General features: G+C 42.4%; 1 protein-coding gene and 1 non-coding gene across 7 annotated transcripts; both read right to left on the bottom strand.

Annotated features, from left to right (window-relative positions):
- Positions 1-24,418, bottom strand: eif4g1a (eukaryotic translation initiation factor 4 gamma, 1a). Of its 6 annotated transcripts, none has more exons than XM_050074472.1 (33): positions 23,977-24,418; positions 21,939-22,061; positions 21,764-21,847; positions 21,485-21,517; positions 20,767-20,787; positions 20,269-20,448; positions 18,334-18,433; positions 17,362-17,472; positions 14,889-15,040; positions 14,540-14,632; positions 13,400-13,475; positions 12,265-13,230; positions 12,087-12,175; positions 11,725-11,905; positions 11,128-11,261; positions 10,830-10,949; positions 10,309-10,698; positions 9,514-9,660; positions 9,167-9,403; positions 8,875-8,979; positions 8,380-8,661; positions 7,021-7,138; positions 6,833-6,935; positions 6,249-6,601; positions 5,996-6,117; positions 5,629-5,801; positions 5,412-5,537; positions 4,911-4,992; positions 4,678-4,776; positions 3,823-3,966; positions 3,601-3,682; positions 3,277-3,417; positions 1-1,456 (listed from the first exon to the last, which is right to left on the bottom strand). In XM_050074472.1, exons 2-33 carry the CDS (start codon positions 22,011-22,013, stop codon positions 1,275-1,277), a joined length of 5,301 nt encoding a protein of 1,766 aa, XP_049930429.1. In that variant the 5' UTR covers positions 22,014-22,061; positions 23,977-24,418; the 3' UTR covers positions 1-1,274. The 6 variants fall into 6 exon arrangements, with proteins under 6 accessions (XP_049930429.1, XP_049930428.1, XP_049930430.1 ...); XM_050074471.1 differs by having other exon boundaries at positions 21,939-22,065; XM_050074473.1 differs by lacking the exon at positions 20,767-20,787 and having other exon boundaries at positions 21,939-22,065.
- LOC126383293 (small nucleolar RNA SNORD66) lies at positions 10,179-10,251 on the bottom strand. Its single transcript, XR_007569133.1, has one exon. It is a non-coding gene; the product is annotated as a small nucleolar RNA SNORD66 (small nucleolar RNA).
- Positions 24,419-25,823: the final 1,405 nt, after the last annotated feature.

Raw genomic sequence — 25,823 nt, forward strand, 5'->3', positions numbered from 1 at the left:
GCAACTTAATAAGTCCTTTATTTGCAATGTTCCGTTACCTCATCTTTCCAGTTTCCGATGCAAAAGAAGCAATAATTTCTTAAATAAAGAAAGCAAAAAAAAATATTTACAAAATTCCAATACAACTAATAATCAATGGATTATCTAAAGCACCTCTCTGCATCTGGACAACTGCTGTTTCTGTTGGAAAAGGATACACTGCAATTAACATCAGCAATTTATCATTTCTGAAAAATAAAACTGAAAAAAAGAAGTTTTTTTTTAATTATCGTTATTATATATTTACAGAACGCTCCTGAAATAAGTTTCCACTTAAAGTAGAAAAGGCTTTCGGATCATTTCTGTGTGTGTGTGTGTGTGTTTTTTTTTTGTTTTTTTTAACTTTATATATTTTCCATCAAGTCAATTTTCTGTAGATTTCAAGTTTTAATGGTGATTGGGTCATTAAGTGTCCTCTACGACAGCTCAGGTTTAAGTATAGAAGAGGTAAGGATGCAGAGTCAGTCAGTGTGGTTCACTACTGGGGATGGGAGAGGATGGCTTAGAGGAAGCATTAAGACCATCCCCTAGTAGTCAAGGTCAAAGGTCAACACTAGTCCTCCGTGTTTCGGCCCTCTATAAGTTCATGATGGGAAACAGGAAGAGAAAATAGACAACCTTTGTTTTAAAAACTCCATCCATCAAATTAAGATTAGTCCATGTACATCTGTCTATTGACGTCCACTGTATCATTAATAGAAACACACTTCAGTCATGCTGCACACTCCAGTAAGGGACAAAGACATAAGAGCTGAGTTTGGGTTGAACACACATTATGGCATGACGATACCCACGAATCAGGGAACCCACTTCACCACACGCCCTGCTGTTCGTTCTTGCAGATCTGATGGGATGTTAGGCATCATAATAATCTAGAACAGTAAAAAAGCAGCCTGTTGGTTTGTATTGTGAGAAAAAGAGTTTCGTAGTGATGTGGGATACTTCACACCTCGTCAACAAGCAATCCTGCTGAATCAGTTTTCAAGTTTATTTGATGAGGACACTTGCTGTGACAAGCAGGTGGGGAAATAATGAGGAAGCGAGAGAGGGAGGGGAGAGAGAAATGATTGTTTTCTGAGTCCATCCCTCAAAGAAAAGAAGAAAATAATAAAGATTTATCCTCATTGAGGATTGATTCGAGTCTGCCTCTCTGGCAATATTGTCCATGACTCTCTGCAGCCGCCTGCAGAGCCCCCGTCTTGCCAAAGGGGGGCGGCAGCTTTCAGTCCAGTCTTTTATTCCTTGTCAGACTCCTCCTCGGCCTCGCGGAGCCAGGTGAAGAAGGCGGTGACTGATTTTAAGGCCACCCCTTTGCCTGTTTGCTCCGCAGGGTCTTTGCTGGATTCCCATTTGTAGAAGGCCTCCTCTTTAATAACGTCCTCATCATACAAGGCGTCGAAGAACATGCGCAGCAGATCTGCAGAGTCAAGATACAGAAGTTAATACTGATCTGGTGATGAAAAAAATAAAGGTTTTCTACAGAGGAGGAGAAAAGAAAGGAGCTCTACAATACAGCCCTGCATTAATATATGCGCTCACACTGTTTAGTTAATGTTAATTAATAAAACATAATTTTTGAGGTTGTCATTTGTACGGTTTTTAAACATCTGACAACACACAGATGTACCTGCCTGTTAAAGCTACAGACCCTGGAATGATGTGTTCACTTAATGACTACCTTACTGATGTTAAAAGCCGGATGTCAAAAAATTTCCTTCAGCTAAACTCAGACAAAACAGAGATTGCTGTCATCGGGCCCCAGCACATTACACAACAAACTCTGCCTTCGGCTGGTCCCATGGGATAATATCAAACCCGCTGCAAGACATCCTGGAGTCTGGCTCGTCAGTAATTTAAGTTGTGAGCAGCACGTCACAAAGCTTTTGCAATCATGTTTCATCATCTTAGAAATATTTCAAAAATATGATCCATTTTTAACTTTTAAAGACAGACAATTTTACACGCCTTCATCTCTTCACATCTGGATCACTGCAGCAGCCTCTTTTCTTGCCTGAATCAAAAATCTATTAATCGACTCCAGACTGTTCAGAATTCAGCTGCCATGAGACGTGATGACATCACTCCAGTTTTAGCCTCTTTACGCCAGGATGTACTTTTGAGGTCTGGAACAGTGTGCCCCAGGAAATCAGGTCGGCTGAGTCAGTGATCTCTTTTAAGTCCTTTCTTAAAACCTACTTTTATTGGAGAGCCTTTCCTGATTTTTCTTGAGTTTCAAGTTCATTTAAACTGTCTTTTATTTCCTCAGGGTTTTTTTTGCACTTGTGTTTTTATCATTCTTTTAAAAGTTGTTGTTTTTATGTCGACTGTTTTAATTACCGATATGTAAAGTGCTATGTAACCGTTTTGAAAAGCGCTTTAGAAATAAAATTATCATCATTATCAAAAAGTGTTAAGTAATTTATGCTAATACACGTGTCCTGTGTCTGACATAAGGTTATCATAAAATTCCCTTTCATTAATACCAATTAGCACCACGTGTCAGCATTCAGGGAGACCTCAGGACAATCTGTTGAAGATCACGTCCACATGAAGGTGCTTAAATTTAAAAACATGTTTTTCCTCTTTCTGATGTCACTTTCCCACTAACCAATCAGAACCGAATACACGCATCAGCATAAACACTGGTAGTTTAGTTTACAGTGGGGAGTATGTCAGATTTCAGGCACAAATAAATTACCACTATAATCACCACTGTTTAGTGTCATCTGTGACAGGTGTAGTGTTACGTTTAGTACGTAAAGTTTTTAACATTAACGTTTAACATTTAATGTATATCTCCCTCCAACCTCTCTGGGCAATGGGGATCATTATTTCACGCCCCCAGTTACAACGTCTAACCATGACTAGCTTGAAATCAACAAAACCAGCCTGAAAATGAAGAAAAATGGACACAGCTGCCTGAGTCTATGGAGTACAGCCGTAGAGTTATCGGACCCTGCGTGAGAGCTGGCTGATGCTACGCTATGATTGTCTGCCATTCATGTAATTAATTAAATTAACATTTCTGACACCATCTCAAACTGCGGTCTCAATAATTGCCATATTTGTATTTTAATCAACATCAGTAACAGTCAAAACCTGAAAGGTTTGAGCTCCGACAGCTTTTGTATTTAATACCAGGCTACTGTTGGGTAAAGCATTTGTTATTTTATCCACCTCTGTCCGTTTAACCCTGACACGTTACTGCTGGCACTCCACAGGTAAATAAATACTCACTTGCTGGCTGCTCCATGTGCACCATCAGAGCCTGGAGGGCATAGAGGGCCTGCAGCTCTTTCTGCTCATCAGACAGGTATTTCTGCAGCAAACTGGCCCTCTGACTGATCTGCCGTGCATCCACCCTGTACGGGTTGTCACCTGAAACAAGGAGAGACAAACACTTGTTCAGACAAACCATGACATAATATCATTTATGTGTGCCACGAACATTTTTTACTTCCCAGAGCTCAAAAATGAATTATATGCTGTGATCATTTTTGTGATAATTTTAGCCATAAAGTGACAGCCCTTATTTCTACATGCTGCATTAGTCATACTCACATATGATGGCAGACTGACACACTGATGTCATCAATGCTCGTACAAACTGGTTGGAAGCAGCTTGCTGCTCGTCCAAGTTAGCCTGAAAAAGACAGAAAGGGGAAATAACAGCTGAACAGGGGGAATCATAAATTACTCATGTTTCTTTAATATTAAATAACAAAATCCCTGCATGGATTATTATATACAATATGAGCTACATCGCCGGGATGTTTAACTCACCTCAACCCAGTCGATGATGCGCTGGTTGTTGGCCTTGTCCTGGAGGAGTCTGTCCAGCTGTTTGCTGAGCTCCTCTCCAGTGAGGACCTTTTTCTTGCTGACCTCCTTTGACTCCATCTCCTCCCCTAAGGTGAACTCCACTTTCTAAATTACATAACAAAGAAAATTGATACTCATGTAAGTGATGAACTCGTTAAGGTGTCTGCTTTAAATTCTTTGTTTTTTTATTGGTCAACAACAATCTCCCCACCCTTTGGCAGCCACAGTTTCCTAAAGGCTCGGACATACTTCCTGCATTGAACGTCCTCGAACAGCTGCGGTCATGCGGACGTGCACAGGGTTCTATTCATAGTACAACTGACGGTCCCTATCAGCCCCCCGGCATGAAACAGGAGGGCTGGGAGGTGAGCTTACCCTCCTCCTACTGCCAACGTTTGGTAAAGGTGAAACTAAGAAGTGGCTGCTGGGCCCAGAGTGAAACTCTGCCCAATATCCAACATAAAGCCAACTTCACTGCAGTGCAGCAGCTGCAGCTGGCTTGACCGCAGTGTTTTGGACTGGACAGGAGCGTGGAACAAAAGATTCGGGCAAGCGCAGTCGGTGCACTTGCTATGCATACGGTTCACTTAATAATTTGCAGCAATTAAATATCTTCATTTATATATCACATATACTCAAAACGAAGAGCTTATAATCCTTCTTTCTGTTATTTCCACGTGCCTTCACCAAAACTAGACGGTAAAATAAAATAACAGTTCTATACAGCCTGATTCACCCTCAGGTCTCCAACACAGTCTGACTGGTTGTTCTAATTGTTCATGTTTAACTTGTCTTGCACTTCTGTAGCCTACAGACCTTATCAGTGACAAACTTGTTGACGTCTTCATCCTCGGGCAAGAAATCAGACCAGTTCAGCCCGCCCTCTGTCCACATGGCCCCGACCTTCTTAGCGGTCTGATGGGGAAGAAAAAACAACAATAAATGAGTCTAAACTCTCAAACTATACACAGCATTAAAATTTTGTTAATGTACAACAGGATGTAATGTAATGTGGATGTTTTTTTGAATTTATATATGGCAGGACCTACCATTTCTTTGCAGAGCAACTTGAGGATTTGTACGAGCAGCACACCAGCCTGCCCAAGAGGCACGAGAGGCTTAGAGATCTCCCTGTGGACACAATTACACTGAATTATGCTTTTGACCTCAGCAAGCAGTTGTTTTGTTCCCACTGTTAATAAAACTACTTCACTGTAGGTGACATTTAAGTATCAAAGTGTGACAGGAAAAGAGAAGAAAGGGGAATGAGACGAGAGACAGACGCTTCTGTAACATTTGTGAGATGCTGACAAAGGTGTAAATTCTCACTGCAACACCCTAAAAATGTTTCTTTACATCTCACTACAAATACACAAGAATTAAAACAGATCAATCTTGTTTAATTTATTAAAATTGAGAAAAGAGAATCAGATGTTATTTATGGACAGAGCTATGGGTTAAAGGCATCAGTTTCTGACAGATCTCAATCCAAAGGAACTAAGCTTGCTTAGACTTAATTATTTGTGCTGACTGTCAGCAGTGTAGCTCACCTGAAGAGCTGTCCCATAGGGATGCCTCCCTCATGGAGCACGGGGGTAATGAGTTCAGCCAGGTAGAGCCAGATGTGAGGTATATCTATGGCCGTGTCTTCCGCAGCCTCCAGGGTCTCTTCTAGCCTACGGTCCCAAAAAGCACACAGCACTAAGTCTCACTTAAAACAAAATTCATACAACAGGATGTGTGATGGTTTTCCTGTTAAATACCCACCCTTTGTAGTACTGCTGTGGGGGCAATATTCCTGCCTTTATAAGTTGGTGCAGCAACAGGCCCATGTGCTCTCTAGCGATGGTGCTGCGCTCAAGCGTCGACTCCACGCCGTTCCGCACAAACACGTAGAGCAGCGAGGCACTGTTGAGTTCTGTCACACACTGCAATGCCTCCTGCAGCAGCCAAGGAAGAAGACATACAATGTTGGCCATCAGATTGGTTTCATATTCCAAGCATTTGCTGGTTTAAGGATAACTTTGGTATATTTCAACCCTATTTTCCCCTGTTCTTGTCGGAGTGACTAAGGGGAAGAACAATTTTTGAAACTGGTCCAGTATTGAGTAAAATTCATGTGTCATGTTTTTACCTTCAAGTCATTAATGTGGAGGTATTCTTCGATGATGGCGCTCGACTTCTTCTCCAGCTCCTCTTCACTCAAGGCAGGTTTTGAAAGAGAAGGAGGAGGAGTGGGGGCGCTCTCACGCTTAACTGCAGAGGAAAAAAGACAGTCCAAGTTAAACATCATTCTAATCTCTGTGTGATCATAGTGTTTCCTCCAGGACTTCTTTCTGCCGTTATATCTATTTCAAATCTTCACTTTTGCTCGGTGGGTTTTTCACCTGGGAGATCTTTGCTTGGGGCTCTGTCCCGGCTTCCTCTGTCTCGGCTTCCTCGGTCCCTGCTTCCTCGGTCCCTGCTTCCTCTATCCCGACTTCCTCGGTCCCTGCTTCCTCTGTCCCTATCGTCCGTCATGCTGGCCACACGACGCACAGGTTCAGTTGCGGCCCGGAGGTCTCCGGTCCTCCCGCCACGCTCCTGCGACTCCCTGCTGAAGCTTCTCTTGGAGATTTGGTTCCGAGTGCTCCTATCGTCACGACCTTCCCGTCCCTCGCTGCGATCGAATCGGTCGAACCGATCCCTGTCGCGATCACCCCTGTCTCTGTCACCACCGCGCTCACGGCTCGAGCTTGACCTAAAGGTTGTAAGGGAGAAAAAAGGTCCACATTTATCACAATGTTGTGCCGTCAAATCTGGTCTCAAACCGCTCACTATCAGGATGAACACTTACACACAGAAATGTCTAAATATCTCTTACAGTGCCTTTTACTGTTGTAAACAGTGAAGGGAGAAAGAAGAAAATACGAGCACAGCAATAAGACAACACATTTCACTGGATAAGAAAATATCTGTAGCTGCTAAATACCTCTGAGGAGCTCTGCGATCAGAGTCAGGTGCTGACAACAACGAACCAGACTGTTGCAGGGCTGAGAAGCGGTTGAGCGTGCTGGTAGCTGGACGACCAGAATCTAAACGAGGAAAACAACAGATTAACACTCCAACCACTTAACAGGTTAAAACCATACTGTTTTTTTTTTTAAGAAGGTGTCTTACCCGGCTCTCCGCTTGCTGGTTTTGCTCCAGTTCCTCCACTGCTGCCTTTGCCCCAACTACCCCACATGCCTTTTCCTCCTGGAGCCAACAGCTGGTTGTTGAAGTCCAGAGAACCAGGCTGAAGGGAAACACAAAAGTTTCATTAACAAACAAGCTACATACACATTCACAGAAGTTCCAACTCATCAGGTTTAACCTCAGACTGTAACCCTCTGAGACCTAATGGAGTGCCAGCGATTTCTGCTGTCAATATCATCATTAAGATGCTGTGGTGCACTCACCAACCATGTCAAGCTAGCTTGTCAGGAGGGGGGCTAAATAACATTCCCAAGTTAGACTAAATATTTGCAAGGGAAAAACTGGCATGACCATTTTCAAAGGGGTGCCTTGATCTTTGACCTCAAGTTATCTGAGTAAAAATGGGTTCTATGGGTAAAAACATGTTCCCCCTTTACAGACATGTAGGGCTGCCCCTTAATAGTCGACCAAACGTTGGTCAGCAGTCAGACAGGAGTCACGGGACAAACCAATCACAGCCACCAGATATCTCTTTGTTCTGTAAATCTTCAGTCTGATAAATACTGAAAAGTTGATCATGTTAGTGCAGGGCTACCCAGAGCTTTACATCTGTCCCACAGACGATAGGCCTACACACTTATAAACAGCACCTGGAAGAAGATCAGCTCTGCACTCAGGATTTAGGTAAAAAGGCTCTACCATGCTTGACAAGGTTGCTCAGCAACCTCAGACACAACCTACTGCCACGCTCTTGAAAGCTGGCACATAAAGGGACAATGTTTTCCAGGCGGTTAAAGACACAGCATGTGTACGGCCCCTAATTTCCTGTGGTTATTCCACAGGCTAGTTAATAACATGTCGGGCAGGAAATCCAAAGTGTGGGATCATTTTGAGAAGGTGAAGGACGAACCCAAGGTGATATGTAAACTCATCTTCATTGGTCGACTACAAACATGACGTATCATCTGAAACATGGAAGTAGCTACATGCCCATTAGCCCACAGCGTCATTAACAGGCGGCTCGCTCAGTGTGTGACGTGCACTTGTAGATAAAATATAGGCCTATATTAATGAAGGTTCATTAGTACGGTTTTGTATTTCTCTGTAATGTAGCACAGTGTTAACAATGTTACTGATACTATTCTTTCTCACACCTTCAACTCAAACCACCAAAATATATCATTTAATAATTAAATTAATATTGTAAACATGCTGGTGACTAGTCAACTAATGGACCTAAATGATGACTATTGGTCTACTAGGAGAATTCTTAGTTGAGGGCAGTCCTAGATTTTAGACAATAAATGCAGTGAAAACCTCAGTGTATGACTTGGACATTACCTTTGTGATCTTGCTAAGACGGGTGGTGTCGATGGGTCTGTTCTTGGAGATGGGTACTGTGTTCCATCCCTCATCCTGAGGCTGGCTAGTCCGACCACCTCCTGGTGTGTGAGGGCCTCGGCCCCCCATGTTCCCTCCCATCCTGCCTCCACCTCCTTCTTTCTTGGACAGAAGCTGCTGCTGGACTTTGATCTGTTCCCTGTGCTCCTCCATCTCTGCCTCCTTGTGGATCTGGTCAATTGTTTTAGGACCCTGGTCTCCTCTACGAGGCACCCAGTTACTCTGTAGAGACAGAAGATGGTTAAAAGACAGCCTGTTTCAACACCTCTCATTTAATGTCTATATTCATGCTTCCTGTGAGATTCATAATCCCTGTGGATTACTTCACACACAGATTTAAATAATCCTGCTCAGTCAGGTACACTTCATGACATTAGAAATGCCTGTTATCGACTCTGTATTGCAATATCCTCTTATGGATTAATTCATATTTACCCTTCTAAGGTCCAAGACGTCTTGTAGCATGAAGCGGATTCTGGATGAGGTTTTTCTCTCTTTGATGATCTTGTCCATCTGGTTGAAATACTGGTCCATACGAGGCTAACAGGGCACAGAAAAAAGGCAGCTTTTATGAGTCATGGCTATGAAATGTCGTCCTCAGTGTAAATGAAAAAGTGAGACTGATTTATATGTAGAGAAAAGTCTTCACAGTTCCTCAATCCCATCTCAGATAACAAGTGGCCCAGACAGGTGGAGACGGTTGTTCGTGTGTTCATGCTTCACTAACCTTGGCTTTCTCAAAGTCCAGGTCTTTGCCTATTGTGGAGAGCAGCCTGCAGAGACACTCCAGAGACTCCTCATCATGATTCTTCAGTAGTTTCACTACGCAGTCGTGCATGATGGCCTCTGTCAGCATCTTCAGCTTAAAGAGCTCGCCAATGAACTTGATGTTACCCAATGAACGGCGACGGGCTTGGTCTCTGGACTCCTCCAGCTCCACCCTCAAACGCTCACGTTCCTCTCCCTGAGGGCAGATACAAGTGGGAGTTGTTCTTAGTAGTGGAATAATAAGAAGAGTTTAGACTAGATAAACAACCTGTGGTGGTTGTGACACTACAAGTTCACATTTCATACCTCTTTGGCAGCCTCCATTTCTTTTTGCTTTTTCTCAAAGATTGCATCATCGTCCTGGTCCTTCTCAAACTCTTTCTGGCAGCGGTTGAGCAGCAGTTTGCGGAAGTTCACAAAAAGTCCTGGTTTATCTGAGGTGGGGACTTTCAACTGAAGAAGGAAAACATTAATGAATAAACATTTTTCATCCTACTGTTAATTATATGATTTAAAGGTATACTATGCAGGAATAGTCTGTTTGTAAACAGTATCGGCAGCAAAAGTGAAAGCCAACCCCAGATTCATTACCATTCCCTATAAATATGTTTTTCTGGCCACATGTCATTGGTTTCCGTAGCTTCCTCTTAGATGCCTGCTGCTTAAGACTGTGACATAATTTCCACATTGAATGTCTGCGGACAGCTGCGGTCACACAGACGCACATGCGGTTTAATTCATAGTAGAATTCAGGGTCCACGTCAGCCCCCTGCGGTGCACGAAACGCCCAAACACAGCAAAATAGGAAGAAAACGGGCAGAGGCCAGGGTCTCTGCAGATATGAATTGAGTCACACACTTCTAGTGGGTCATATGTGATGATTGAGAGGGACTACTTTTGTGGGAGTCTATAAATTATATTGTATTGTAATGTTGTTTTCAGGAAAATCCTGCATAGTATACCTTTAAAAACTTGACATATCAGTTTCACCATGAATATTCAGCGGCCCAGGCATGTGGCACAAAACAGAAGCCATCATTGGAGAAAATTATAAGATCCACAAAAAAAAAAAAAAAAAATAATAATAATCACACAGCTTACCCCCATAAGGCAGCGGCACATGTTGGCGTAGGCCACAGAGAAGTTGGGCTCTGAGATGGCCTTCTCAAAGATGAGGTCAATGGCTCCCTTCAGCCTCTCCTCTGTGTCTATCGTCAGCTCTGTCACTTGTTTCATCAGTTCCTGAAACTTCTGAGGGGTCAGCTTGTTGAGGATACTGCGCAGACGCTTGAACAGCTCCTGAGTCTTGGCTTGTTCGGGATCGTCCTCGTCGACTTCCTCTGCGCCGCGGCTTCGAGTGCTCTTCTTCGCTGTGGGCTTCCAGGCCTTCTCAGCCTTGTTGAGCTGCACGTCGTCGCTGAGGGACATGCTGCTGATGATTTTCCTGGGCTCTTTCCTCTGACCTTGCTGGGAGCGACGTGGCCCAGGTGGCTAAAAGGAGGAGAAGATATGCAGATTCAGAGAAGTTAGCAAAGAAACCTTATTCAACAAAACAAATACACATAATTATGATCACTGCCATGATCAAAAGGGACAAGAATTTTCTTTCTTAAGAAACTCACTGGGCCTCGTGGTCCTCCCACCGATCTGCTCCCAAGGTTCCCCAAATACGAGGGAGTAAAATCAGGACCAACATTCATCATGCGAGCTGGGTCAGCGGGCCGTAGTGGAGTCTTGTTTGCCTGAAGAGGGAAAATGACTTTAGTGTTATGCAAAAATACAAAACACTGACCAGATAAGATTGACATCATGTTTCCTCATTCTCTGTCACTAAAACTTCCCCAGCGCTTCTAATTTAACATCCACTTATTTATCACAATGTCACACATAGATGACATTAGTATGAATAACATCCCCTACCTTGTCCAGGACCACATCACTGATGGTAGGCAGGCCCTCGGGTTTGTGCATACTGGCGCTGATAAACTGGAAGCCCAGGAGGAACTCTCTGTCGTACCGCTTCTTCTCTTCTGGGTCTATTGGCTTCCATTGTTCTGAGAGATGAACAAGAAATGTTGCATGACACAGTGTTGCATTAACGCGGTGCAACTTGTGTCCTCATATTCTTTTATGTGCCTCTTGCTTTTTTAAATTTAGGGTGCCTGTGCGCATAAAAAACATTGGTACAAGTGCAAAAGAGGTTGAAGGCTGAAAGCATTTCATCATTCAACATAACAGCATGGTATATAAACCTCAGTGAAAAGAGCAAAAACAAGGTCTCAAAGACGGTTACACTGCAGGAAAGGTGACTGACAAGTTACAGAAATAAGTCTGCAATGTATTTTACAGTGCTGTATGGAGGAAGACCAAACCTAAAATTGCAGATGCCTCACATCCATTACACTCAGCCTGTCTATCTATCCCTCTATCTCTCTATCTGTAATATCAGCAGTTAATTTTCAACTACACACAAAAACTTTGACGCTCCATTTCTGGAGAGTCTCAGTCGCAGCATACCTTCTTTGTACTGGTATTTCTTCTCAGTTGGCTCAGGTGTGGCTTTAGGCTCTGCATTCTGCTTGTCCTCTTTCTCCTCCCAAGTCTCATCAGCGACCTCAGTGGGAGGTTCAGGTGGAGCAACAGGGACAGGGTCAGCCTGAGTGGACGAGGGTTCAGGAGCAGGCTTGGCTTCTTGCTCCTGTGGCAAAAAAAAAAAAACGGGAAGAGTTGAAGACGTATTATGATAACCCAGTTACTCTTCAGAGAATGTAGTGTTATAAAACTAAATATCCTCAAAAATATTATTGAAACAGCTGAAACTGCTGAGACCCCATGACCTTGTGTTAATCTTTCATGTTGTCATCTGGACTGATACACACCTCTGTGAAGGCATCCAGAAGGTCTCCAATGGCCTGCTTCTTTTTGAGCTCCTTTATGTTCTTCTTCTTCTTTGGCACAGACGTTGCAGCTTCAACAAAAGGACACAGTGTTGACATTAAAATCTAGTAAGACACATATGACAATCACAAATGTGAGCCAGAATCACCTCCACCCTACCTTGCATAGTAGATTCCTCTGTAGGAGGGCTGACAGGGGCAGGAGGGGCATCCTCACTTTTCTCCTTCCTCTCTTCCTCTTTCTTCTCCTCCTCCTCCTCCTCTTCCTCCACCTGCTCCTCCTCCTCTTGGGCTGGCATTACCGTTTTAGCCACAGGTGTGGATTCCTGAGATTGAGAAGCATCCGGCTTGTCAAGGGGTGTAGTGTCTGAAAATGCCACATCCTCAGACAGTTCCTCAGTGTCCTGAGGGAGGCCATTGGAGAGAAGAGGCTCTGCCGCTTCAGCCGGTGTGGGTTCAGGTTCAGGGGCAGGGCTCGGTGTTGGGTTCTGTGTCTGTGGAGCAGCTGGTTCCTGTGCAGAGGGTGGAGGCGGAGAAACTTCAGTTTCTTTCTTTGTAGCCGTTTCTTCTTTTGCCTCAATAACAGGGGTAACTGTTGCAGCAACCTCCACTGCAGGTTCCAACTTAGCGCTGGCCACCTGCTCCTCTGTTTCCAATTTCTTCACTTCCTCTGTTCTCTTTTCCTCCTTCTCTGGTTCCTTCTCAGCTGGAGCTGGGGCAGTCTGTGGTTCTTCCATTTTCACAGGCGCCTCTTGTGCTGCTAATGATGCTGAAGGGACGACAGGAGCGTCTACTGTGTCACTAACTTTAGTATCAACTTTATCTACTGCCTCAGCAGGAGGAGGAGTAGGTGCTGCTGCTGCTGCTGCTGCTGCTGCTGCTGCTGCTGCTGCTGCTGCTGCTGCTGCTGCTGCAGCTGCAGGGAGGGAAGAGGGAGACTGCTGGTCCTTTATCAATGGGGACGGCACCTCAGCAGCGGCTGTAGGGGCTACACATTGTGCGGCTAACTCAGCAGGTGGTGTCATCTGGTTGTCAATTTCCTGTTTGGCCTCCACCACAGGCTCTGTATTTACTGTCGCAGGAGGAGGTGGGGTTTCAGCGCAAACGGGAGGCTCCATGTTTTCATCTGGGCAGTGAAACACATGAAATAATCACAAAGAGGAAAATCTGAAACACTGCCACCTTCTGGGGATCAGGGCTGCACAATATATCAAAAATTTATCTTCATCACAATATCAACATTCGCGATAAAGCTATCACAAAAGACGGCTTGCACTGTGATATGAAGTACTCACCTCTTCTTGTCACTGTAGTGGCAGGCTGTGTAACTTCACCGTTGGTCTGTGCAGGACTTGAATCTGCTGAGGAGGCCTGCAATCACAAAACAGTATTAAGTATTATTTAAGGTCCCATATACACAGATCACAACCATTTTTTAATTACATCCATGCCTTTAATGTTATCCATCACAACATCTCTGCAATGCAATGAAATAACTTTAAATTGAGACTACATCAAAGACATGTTGATTTTACTCTGTGATCATTTTGAAGGCCGTAGTGTGTCCTGCTGTTGAAGCGTTTTGCATTTCATTTAAGCCCAAGTATTTCTTATGTTTGCCGAACCCAGCTGGCAACTCATGTACTTGCAAGTTGAGGCGGACTAGCCTAAAAATATAACACAGCTCAAAGCATCAGTGAATATTTGTGTGTCTTTACTTCAGCTTTGTATTGTTTGTTCTGTGAAACATGCTACACTTGTGCTGTGCTGATAATAAGACGTTAGCACAGAGATGTGAAAACATGTAATTACCTCTATGAAAAGTAAATAAGTTGGGAGCTGGTGTGCAAAGAATTTCTGAGCTGTGCTTTGTTTTCTCCGACAATGTGTCCTTTGTTCATACAAACACACCAAATGTCCTTTCTTCTCTTCATATTTAGAGTACAGTCGTGATGTGCTCAAAGTGTACATTTTTTAAATCATTATGTTGTTATGTATAATTAAATCGAAAGACATAAATAATACATTTTTGTTTTATATTTGGAAAAATTAGTACGTTGTCAGATAAGCCAACTACCAGTTTAGACAAAATAAAAGTCAGAATTACAGATCTTATTTCTTTTTTTCTCCAACAACTTGAGTTTCACAGTTAGAGTCGCCTGTGCTTTAATTTATTTAACACACATACGGTACCTCAAGTCAGTAAAGAATAGCTGACAACAATTTGGATTTCTAAAATGGGAAAAACTAAACCTTTATCCCAGATTAACACAAACATGAGTCATTATATAATAAAGTGAATAAACTTAAAACTTAAACTAAAATTATTAGTACTCGGGATTTACAATCGATACAACAATTTTATCTTTAACTACGTACACAGCCATGCTTGCTACAGATCAGAGTTTAAATGAGTCATTAAAAATGCTTCGTACCTGTGGGGGAGTTGGCGTGGTGGTGGACCTTCCACCTGACATGATCTCCTCTGTGATATCACGCCCGCCCTGGTTAGGGTCTCGTATCCTTATCTATAAGAAGACCAAGCAAGTAATATGTATTAGTTAAGTTTCCACAAAACATGTATCCAACATTAAAATAGAGACAGTATGTAAAGGATGCTGCCACTACTGATCTATAGCTGCCACCCATCATGATAAATACTGTTGTTATTTTCAGGTAAAAGGGAAAGTTCTACAGTGAACACACAATACACTTTCTGTCCATTCATTTTTTTTTTTTGACCTCAGACAAGAGGTGCGCTGCCCTTTTGTTGTGACACACTACCGGTTTGCGTTCTCTCTTTGGTGGCCCTTGTGACTGTGCCGGTGGTTGCTGAGGAGCTGGGGCTTGTGGCTGTTGCTGGGCGGGGTTGATCATGACCGGCGCTGGCTGGACAGACGGAGAGTACTGCGGCTGAGCTGGATAGTATGCTCCTGCTGTAACAGTAAAATTAGGCAAACAATTAATGAAAAGTTAACAACACTCAGGTGAAAGACGCAGCTTCACATTCGAATAAGCGTCGATCCAGGATTCACAAGATTTTTTTTCTTTGTATTTACGACCAAAAACATCTTTATTTGCCATGTTTTTCATAAAGAACATGCAAAGTGGTTTGTGGGAAGGTTCTATTCATATTTCTACAATAACACAAATTAAAACACACATACTGCAATAACAGAGTGGAGATTCCTGTAGGAGCAGAGAAACATAAATGCACACCAAGAGCCTTAATGAGGTGTGTGGATTACGATGAACGAAATACAAACTTAAAGCTAATCGTCATTCTGGTTTATGTGTTCTTCCTCTAGTGATGCTGAATTTAACTGAACGAATGAAACCGTTACAGGAAGCTTGTGTGATTGTTTAAGTTATTCAATCTTAAAAACACTAGCATGAAATTGGTTACGATACAGTCTTTTGAAGTGACAACCTTCACATCAAACTGTGAAGGTCGGACAGAAGCAGCATGTTAAAGGGAATCCTGGCTTTTTGGGTTTTTTTCCCCCCAAAGCTGAAGGATATTGTTTAAGCAACTGACGACAGCACAGGTTTGGGTGATTTGCATGTGAAAGGAAGTCTAACTGCCTACTAAAGCTATTAGCTTTTAAATAACCTTTACAGCCTAGAAATAACCTTTATATAAAATGCAACTATATTGTTCACTGCTGTCCACAACCTGATATGGTATACACTGCACTGACACAGTATGAATGAATAAAAAGTGTACTTTCTGGTAGTATAATCAGCATTCAGAAAAACCTTCACTACTGCATTAAAGAGGAGATAAAACACTGAACACTATGACTCTGGTTAGTTTGATTTTTACTGAAGGAAAGACAGAAAATAAGAATATATCTTTCAGCAAGCTAGTTGGTGATGTCACAAGGATGCTTCATGGTTCATCTTAGTTGTTGAAGCAGGCCTGGTAAACTTGGTACTGTAAAACATGTTTTGTCCTTTGATGATGAAGAACTAAAGTTTAGGATTGCTTGTATGGATGTGCAAAAGCAGGAGAGGAGCCATTACAACGCTAAATAGAGGAATACTTTTAGTTAATGATCTAAGGCAAAGCTAACATCATCAACTAGGCTAATGTTATGAGCCGATTCTGTCGCAGGAGGGAGCTCTTCATTTCCAAAATTCTACCATAGAGCCAGCAAGATGTTGGTGGTGTCTCCATGGCAAGGAAAAAAGTCCATTATGAACACTGAGAAGAGGGCTGCCACCAGCAGCTATCTAACCCGACCCCCACAAGGAGAAAGAACAACTTCAAGTGGTGTTCAAGTGGCGCTTAACCCAACCAGAGTCATACCGCTTGTTTATTTTACCACTGCTTGGTGATGCAGAAAATGACGACTATGGACTCAGTTTTTTAGTTGGGAATGATGTTGATCATGATATAAGGTGGCTTGTGGATGTAAAAGCTGGGTTAGGCTTACATTAGCTAAGTTAGCTGAGACATGCTAGTGATAACGTGAAATTAGAAGCACCTCACTTTGTTGTTTTGGTCTGACAACTTGACTCCTTTATTGGGGACACTGGTAGAGCAAGTACTTCATGTGGAGAAGTGCAGCTGCAGTAACCTGACACTGAATAACATGCTAGTCAAGTACAAGTAGTCTTTCACGTCCGCCACTGTCATCTGGCTCAATGGAAGCAGGTCTTACCCATTTATATGGTCTGGCTCAACAGAAGCAGGTCTTACCCATTTATATGGTCTGGCTCAACAGAAGCAGGTCTTATCCATTTATATAGTCTTATTGGCTCAAAAGGAATTGCTGATTGGTTTTTACCTTTGTCCATAGTTCTCTGTATCTCATCCAAACTCTCAAACTCCAATTTATTGACTAATCTTAGGTACAGTGCTGTAATCAGTGCTCCTAGTGAACCACCATTCTCGTGACGTCACCGACTAGCTTGTTGAAAGATGGCTGTGCCCTTCTGGCGGAAAAGAGAAATATTAGTTACTAGAGAAATCTAAATGAATCCAATAGTTTGATTGCAGTGTCATATCTTGCTTAGGGTAGACATCAAAGGAACCACAGTCATATATTGTTCAGTTTTTCATCTCCACCTTGAAGATATTTACAGTGGAATTCATATGTTTTGTATATTTGACCTTCACTTTGCATCCCAAGTAAACATGTGTTACCAAAATAAGGTAAGACAAAAAAAAACACTATCAGAGACAGGAGTGCCACAGAGATTTTTGCCACTAAAGCCTGCTGACCAACACACAAGCACACACACTACTCACCAGGGTAGCGCTGGGAGGTGAGAGGAGCACCGTGGAGAGAGAGACGGCCGTTCTCTCGGCCGCCCCCTCTCCCCCCACCACCCCGCCTCTCCCTCGCAGCAAGAGAGGGCTCTGAACCAACGCAGCAAACGAGAGGAAGGGAGTGAGGGGCGGGAGAGGGAGGAAAGAAGGAGAGAGGGCAGGAAGAGACAGATGCAGAATGAGTTAATGAGAGGATCCAGAGGAAGCAGGGTGTTAAAAAGGTCCCATGAAATGAACAATGTCTTTAATGTGCCTTGTGTTCCTGGCTGCATATTATTCTTAGGTCAGTGTTTTTTTGCATATCTTTAACAATGCCTCATATTTTAAACAAACAAACAAAAAAAAATTACAACATTTGTACTCATTTTAGCAAATGAGTATTTGCAGCGGTGACACAAGTCAGAAGTGTGTTTGGGGTGGCATTTTCAAAAATAATGTTCTCAAAAGTGCAGTGGCTGCTCCATTACTTAGATGTTTGCTTTCCATTTTTGTCTCTCTTCTAGATGTTTTTGAATTCTCATTAATATTCAAATTAGGTAACTCCTAACATTAAATCCCACCTCAACAGCATGTTAATATGGATATACATCCAGCAAAAGAAAAAAAAAAGCCATTTCATGGAACCTGTAAGGCAGTGTCAGGTGAGACTGCAGATAGAAAGAACACAGGCCAAAGCAGAATCAAGCCAGACCACATGCAACTGGCAGTTCACCACACACAGCAGTGTTTTGACCCAAAAAGACATGTAACACACCAACCAGCCAAGCAAAACCACAACACATCCAGCGATGCCTTATGGGTAAAGAGGTGCTCAGCTGATATGGATTAAAACTACATGCTTAAAATCTCTGTTAAATGTTCTGGTGTTTGAGATTTCACCTCTTTTAACTGATAATCCTCCGTGTTTATGGTTGTGCTTGGTTGTTGTCGGTCTTAGTCAAAAACCCTTACCATAAGCAGAGTATTCAGCAGGGCTAGTTCCCGGATAGAAGCCTGCTGTACCGCTGGTCACAGGATACTGCTGAGTAGGAGGCATGTATGGGGCCCGGTACTGCAGAGGCAAAATCAAGAGTCAGAGACAACAACAATAGATGGAACAGTTAAGTAGGGAGAGCATCAGATAAATCTCTGCCATCTCCACAGTAACATACTGTACTGGCTCCAACAAGATGAGACCCTTTTTCTAAGAACTGTTTTTTGGAGATAAGAAACTCACACATTTGTGTGGCTCTTTGTTTTCAAATGTACCTACGCCTTCATTGTGTCTATCAGTCACATGCTCACACACTCTCCTGTCCAGCGCTTGGAAGCATAATGACTGATTTTCTCTGGCTGTTAGCATTTTTCAGCTTCCCATTATGACATTTTCTGACACTGGTAATTCTTGGCTGCTTGACAAACGATTCGGTCCCCGATCTGTCTTGTTGGAAGAGGCTTTCAACTAATTTTCATTTGCCAAAAATTTAATTTCTCCAAGGCAGCAAAACCAGCTAAATTAGCCATCAGTAACTAGAGTAGGTTAAACTGGGCTGACTAAACAAATTTAGCTTAAGCTCACTCTGTCAGGTCAGGCACCCTCTTCTATTCAAAGAGAACATCTACAGTTGTTACAGCTCAGGTACACCTTTTTTTTTTTGGCGTCACTGGGCAAAAATCCCATAATAAATGGGCAAAAATCCCATAATAAACTCTGAGCATACTGTACTAAGGGAAAATGAGAGAAAATCAAACTTCTGAACCTTTTCTTGGCTCTGTTTTCAGGCTTTAGAAAATCTAGCTTTTGCCCCGAGACTTTGGCCAATCACAGATCATTTCACAGAGCGGGCATTCCTATAACTGCAGATATGTGCGCATGTCTCTTCGGTGTAAGACTGATTTAATGGCGGAGAATCCTACAGAGAAAGTTGCTATTCCAGCCAAAAAACAAAGATGGACTTGACAAAAAGAGTCTAAGAGAGATTCTGACAAAAAAAAAGAAAAGAAACAAATGTCAATTTCAGCAAAGCTTTTAAGAGATAGAGCTAAAATGTTGATAAAAGGTAAAGCCTTCTGCTAACCAGAGCCAAAAGCTCATAGCTTTGGCTTCAAGTTCACTTTTAGGTAGCTAACTTTAGCTCGAGCCTCGAATGACAGTGTGTCCTCAACCTCACTCCCAGCTAGGGCTACAACTATTATTGCGTTACAATATATATCTATATATAATATTATATGATGATTATTTTTGTTAATGAATAATCTGCCTATTATTTTCTTGATTAATATTTTTTTGGCAGTAAAATGTGAAAAAAAAAGAAAAAAGTATAAAATGCCCTGTGTAATTTCCCAGAGTCCAAGGTGACATCTTCCAACCATCCAACAATCCCAAACTATTCAGTTCATTATCATATATAACAAAGAAAAGCATTAAATCTTCATATTTAGGAAGCATCACCAAATATTTGGCTCTTTTGCTTTAAAAAAGAAAGAAAGATGAAAACGAGTATTTGATGATCAAAATAGTTGGCGATTCATTTTCTGTCGCACAGCTCTACAGATAAATAAGAAACCAATTTATAGGAAACACTGGATAACTGTATTAAGTGTGTGCATGCCTGTCTGATGGGAGGGGCTTAGGACAGCGAGGGGAAAGCTGCAGGAAGAGGGTGTATTTTCAAATTAAATTGTTTTCCCCTTTGCCTTTCCAGATTTCTGCCTACCTCAGCTTGAACACGTAAATGTCTTTGACCTTGACCTCCACTTTTTCAAATGCAATTTCTTCAGAAAAATGTTGTCTTATATTTGTACCACTACAGTAATATAATTTGCATGTATGCAGTCTGATGTGGGCAGGCTGTAGGGTAGACCGGTTATACGTCTGTCACTGCAACAAACAGATTGTGAACCAACCTGTCCAGGGGGGATGAAGTAGCCCTGAGGGGAGCTAGCAAAAGACAGCTGCTGCTGGGAGATCATCATCATCTGGGAGCTGGGTGGGTAGACATGGGCAGGTCCAACAGGTCGCGGGCCACTACTTGTCTGTACCCTTGGAGCACTGGTGGCCATGGCTGGTCGGTTCTGATAGTAACTCTGGAGAACAGGTGAGGGAGAACGAAGGAAGAGGGATGAAGAATGCAGAACTGCACAAGCAAACCTGTTGCTGTGTGTGCATTGAGTATCTTAACCATGGTGGTCCTAACCCATGTGTTCTGCATGTGTGTGTCCAGTCACACACACACACACCCCTAATCTCAGCTGGAAGCACTCACAGCAACTGCCAATGTGTACAACAAGTTCAGCTCTTGGGTTACACTGAGTCCAAAGTGTACTGAATGTCATATCTCCCTGCTACACTGAGGTTAGCCCAAGTTAAGAGGGGGGGAGAGGGACGAAGAGAAAAGCTGTTACCTGTAATGCTCTGTATCCACCCTTCAGCCGCGCAACATATGAGCAGAGAGCAAGAGAGGGAGTGAGATTAAGGTGAAAATGAGGACAAGAGACAATGTGGAAGGTTGAGATAACAAGGTGTAAGAAGGAAGAGTATGAGAGGCAGCAGCAAAATATCTCTCAGCCATGAACAGTAAGCTCAAACAACCATAGCTGTACACATGCATCTCTATAGAGGTCTGTATAGAAGTAAGCACCCCTCATGTCCTGCGGGTCCCAGTTTTGAGTGGTAAAAGAATCACTTCAGGGGCTGCAGGCACATGCAGGCGTTGAAACAGTGTTAGAATGCTACAGGTACTAAAATCCATTCACTTTAATATTAACCCGCTAAGCTGTTACTCTGTCATTATGACGGCAGGTTTGGGACGATGTCTTGCAAATGCAAAGAAGTATGGGGGTAAAAATGTGGGTATGTGCAGGATGAATAAAGAATAAATAAGGCCTGGGTGAAATCTGCTATCGAAAAATTGCAACCCTGCAACAACTTAAGAAAAATGGCACAACTTCAGACACAGAAATATGCATTTCTAGAATGAGATATAGAACTCAATGTTACTGGACCTCAGGAAAAGTTAAACACTACAGCGTTCTCATCCAATACTCCAACACGTGGAACTGAAAGCATGCATTACACTAAGGAGACAGTGGGGATGTGCGGAAAAGTGAGGGGTGTTAGTACCTGTTGGTGTAAAGTACGGGGGCCTGCAGCAAACTGGGAGGACAGCAGAAGAGAGGAAAGAAGTCAAGATTGACATTCAAGGAGAAACATGGCAAATAGGCCATAACACACACACACACACACAGATTTAGCCAAAGCCTTATTGCAGAAGCCGCCGTGTCAGAAGTCTTTGTGAAATAGTAGGAAAGGGAGGGTTTCCATATAGGGCAAAATATCACACACCCAGACACTGAATGCAAAAACCTAAGCAGAAAGAAAAAACCATGCTGTGAACAATACCTGTCTTGGCGTTGGTGCAGAGTTCATTTGTGGAGGTGGGGTGGCAAAAACAAGAGAAGGGGGCTGTCCAGGACCGTAGGCGGCCTTCAGAGGAGAGAAGGGGGGAAAAATACATGTTACCAAACTTAAGTTTACCAAAACAACTTCTACATTCTACAAGGTCAGTTGTTCTCACCTGTGTCAATCCAGGGGATGGGGCAGGGTTTGGGACAGAAGTGGGTCCCGTTATAGGCTGTGGTGGTTTGTTCATTTCACGTTCTTTTATGGTTCTGCATTAGGGTGGCCTTGTGTTGCCAGCCTTTCTGAGGAAGAGAGGAGCAAGATATTGAGGAAAAAAAAAAAGCTCAATTAAGCACTGCCCAAGTGTTAAATAAAGGCACTGAGGGGAAATGCTTCCAGTTCAAATTTGATCTCCATTAAACATGATAATTGCAGCCATACAGGTTAGATATCGCTTAACACAGTATGAAGAAATGAACCTTAAGTGTGGCATCATCTAACCAAGCAGTGAGGGTGTGGTCTGTGGTTTCGCCTATGATAACGACGCCACCTCCCACGATCCCTCACTTGCATGGCTCATGTGTGCAGTCTTATGAGCAATTAGTGTTGACATCCTCTGCAGATTCCTTTTACCTGAACACATAGCAATGGACTCATGTTTTAACCTTCATCTGAAATAGTCTGTTGATGAGTAGAAAAGGGGTCTTAGTGGCTATTAGATCATTTAAAAAGGGGGGCTGTGACTGTTATTAAAAAAAAGAAACACGTTCATAATGATCATGACTTAGCCAAACAGCAAAAAGCAAATCGCTAATGGGGATGAATTATGACAGTTTGGAGATATACTTCCAATTCATATGTGCCTGCTACCAAATCACTTGGATTGGTCTGGTTTAGAGTGAATTTAAGAAAATGGATACCTCAGGTCAAAGTTCATTTACTGTGTTAACAGTGGCTTCAATGCCCCCTGGTTGTGCTAGCTACATGTGCAAATAATCCCCTCAAATAAGTCGGCATCCGTTTCCAATCTGACCGCAGTTATCAAGAGTAATCACTGGTGTATAGGTGGTGGGATAACTATGACATGGTGGAATTAATAAAATCTGATGAATACTACTCACTAGCAGACGTGTCATCCACCATCCACCTGCTGACACAGGAACTATCGTTAGCTGCTAGCTAATGCCATGCTTCTTTTACACAGGGCATCAATGTACAAAGCTACCATATGGTTCTGTCAGCAGAAGATAGCTAACAGTTTTATGAAGCGCGATTAAATGTGACATGCAGTCCAGCAAGGCCTTCATATTGTGTTTTAGCTAAGTTATAATATGAAATGACATTTTGCTGGCCCGCTAACGAGGCAGCATTCCCGGCCGAAGCAGGTTAAATCGTTAGCCGGCTAACGTTACGTGTCCCACTATCATAGACATTTTGCTTAGTTACGCTACGTGGCTGAACGCTGAGTCCACATTTAACCTTAAAGTACACAGAGCTCACTTTGATAGTTTCCCTGTGCTGATGGACAACATGTTGAGCAATCGAATCTAGAGAACAGCAAATAAGCCGGTCCCAGCAATAATGTTGCAACACTTGACACACCGATTAGGTTACAGTTAAGCTAATGTTGGTTAACGTTAGCGGTTTAGCCCAGCCCTGTCCTACGAGGTGTATTTAATTACAGGCCCAGCAAGGTCCGCCAGCAAATGAAACCACCAACCTGACGATAAACTTGAGCCGATATGGTGCTAACAAGACAACTGGCACCAGGGTTTCAGTCAAATCGTTACCATCGGGGCGTTAGCTCTCAAACTCAGTGAAAATCATGTTAAACCAATGACACTGTGAGCGTTGGTGCTAACTGACGAAGCGTTCGGTGATAACGGTAACGTAACCATATGAAGATTAGCCACATGAGCGAGGGACCCTGGCTGTCAGGTTAACGTTAGCTGAGCAGTTCTAAAGAATGCCTCAAGGTTAAATACCTACCTTGTAAATAACATTAAAACACTCAGATTAATTTGGTTTTATCCGTTTTCGTATTCTGGGCGAGATTAGCACGCTAGCTATCCCAGTGTTAGGACTGACAGCCGGCGGGGCCTGTTCAGCCAGCTAACATTAGCTAGCTAGCCTGTGTGCCTTTGACAAAAATGAAGCCGAGCTCGGGTGTACTTCAAGCTAGCTTTACCGCCGTCAGTTGGTTTTATTCTTACCAGGAATCAATAGTGAATATGTTGTAAGATGGGAACTCGGGGATTCAGCCTCTGATCAGTCTTCTGTTAGTGAAAGTAGTGGTGTTGTAGTTCCCTTGTCCTTTACTCCAAAAGAAAAGTGATGCCCTTCTTGGCTATTGACTTAGCGAGCTAGCTAGCAGACCGGCAGATGGGGTGAGTGCTACTACTGTCACTTCGGTTTAAATCCCCGGGCGAGCAAAAGTGACAGTGCTCAAAATCTAATAATATAGTACTTCGGGAGTACTATTGACAATTCCGATGGCCCCGAAAAAAGCCTCTGGACCGGAGGTCCATGATCAAGGCGTCGATGGTGACGGATTGCCGGTTAGGTATGTACACAACTGTCGCATCAGGAGGCTCAGAGCGAGGCCATAATGCGATGTTTCTGGTCTATGGAGCCGGTGCGCCTCCAAGTCGCATGGGTAACTTCCGGGAAAATTAAATTTTGATGCCGTTTCCTTGGTCATGTGATACAGGAGCTCAGATCAATTCATCAGCCATTGCTTCACAATAAATTGGTAGCCTATTAAAGCAGCAGAAGAATGTAAGCAAGAAGGCTGCCATAGAAAAGACTGACTTTTTATTTTATTTCATTTATTTTATTTTATTCCTATGTAGGCGATTATACTCAAGTACTTTGGTACAAGTTGAGTATTTCCATTTGGTGCTTTTTCATACATCCACTTGTAATCCCAGGGAATATTGACCTTTTTATTCCACTACATTTGCCTGACAGCTTTAGTTACTTTTCAGATATTTTTTCACTCCCTTCCTCTTCATTAAAAACCACTAATCTACAGATGTGTTGATTCTCTCCCTTTTTAAGGTAAATAAACCCTCCTGGATCAGCTGCACACTACATCATCACAAAGCAGGAAACAGGGCTGTTTTTCTGACACCATGAAAAGTTGATGTTTAAGAGATGTGTGGTTCTCTGCATTGCTAAAGATTAAACTATCCAACAGTAGGCCATAACAGATGTTACTGAATTTATAGTTGACAACATTCTCTCAGAAATATTAGATTTGGGTGCTACGATTACTGTGGCAAAGATATGAATGCATTTTTCCTTATTAATCTAATTTTACTTCTTGCCAAATGTCACATTCACAAATGTAAACTCACAAATAAAACTTAAATTCTTTGTATTTATGAAGGAAATACAACAATTTTTTCTTCCTCACACATCAAAGAAGCTATCAAAACAATAAATGTATGCACTATCTTTATAATCTTGAAGTGAACCTTTCAGCACAAGTCGCTCACATCTTTATGTTTACTTTAATGCATGTTAGATTTATTTTGCTTTTGTTATGTTTTTCTGCTTGGTACAGCTTTAATTTTGTCTTCTCAGTGTTTCACTTGTACATGTATGATACTGTTCTTGTTCTGTTTCTGCTTATATTGTATGGTAAAAGATTGAAATCTAAGACAAAATCAAATTAAAGAGTAAAATAAAGAAAATAACTGAAGAAGTAGGTCATATAAAGGAGTTATAATGAGCACAGCTTAAAACACCTACAGCAGTAAAATGAACCATGATGCAGCAGTAATATTATATATCCAAAAATATCATATATACTCATAAAGTACTGACAGGAAATGTTTTACTATACAGTGAATACTTTGACTTACGTATATTTTTTCAAGCACAGGGCTCTTAATTGTAGTAGTGGAGTATTTTCATAGTACTTTTACTTAAGTAAAGGATCTGAATACTTTTTACACCACTGTATTCAACGTACTATATAAGCTGAAACTAACACAATATACTCATGTCATGCATTTCACAAAGTCTGTGGTGGTACTGGCTTTACTATGACAGA

Source organism: Epinephelus moara, chromosome 21, assembly GCF_006386435.1.
Source record: "Epinephelus moara isolate mb chromosome 21, YSFRI_EMoa_1.0, whole genome shotgun sequence".
In the NCBI taxonomy this organism is placed as follows: Eukaryota; Metazoa; Chordata; class Actinopteri; order Perciformes; family Serranidae; genus Epinephelus; species Epinephelus moara.

Bases quoted from the DNA above. Each gene is read 5' to 3' on its own strand.
- eif4g1a (XM_050074472.1), bottom strand. From the start codon at position 22,013: ATGAACAAACCACCACAGCCTATAACGGGACCCACTTCTGTCCCAAAC. The intron at 6,118-6,248 runs GTGAAAAACCCA...TTTCCTCTGCAG, and splicing joins CCCAAGCAAAGATCTCCCAG to TTAAGCGTGAGAGCGCCCCC. The intron at 5,538-5,628 runs GTGGGTATTTAA...TTGGGACCGTAG, and splicing joins CCACAGCAGTACTACAAAGG to GCTAGAAGAGACCCTGGAGG.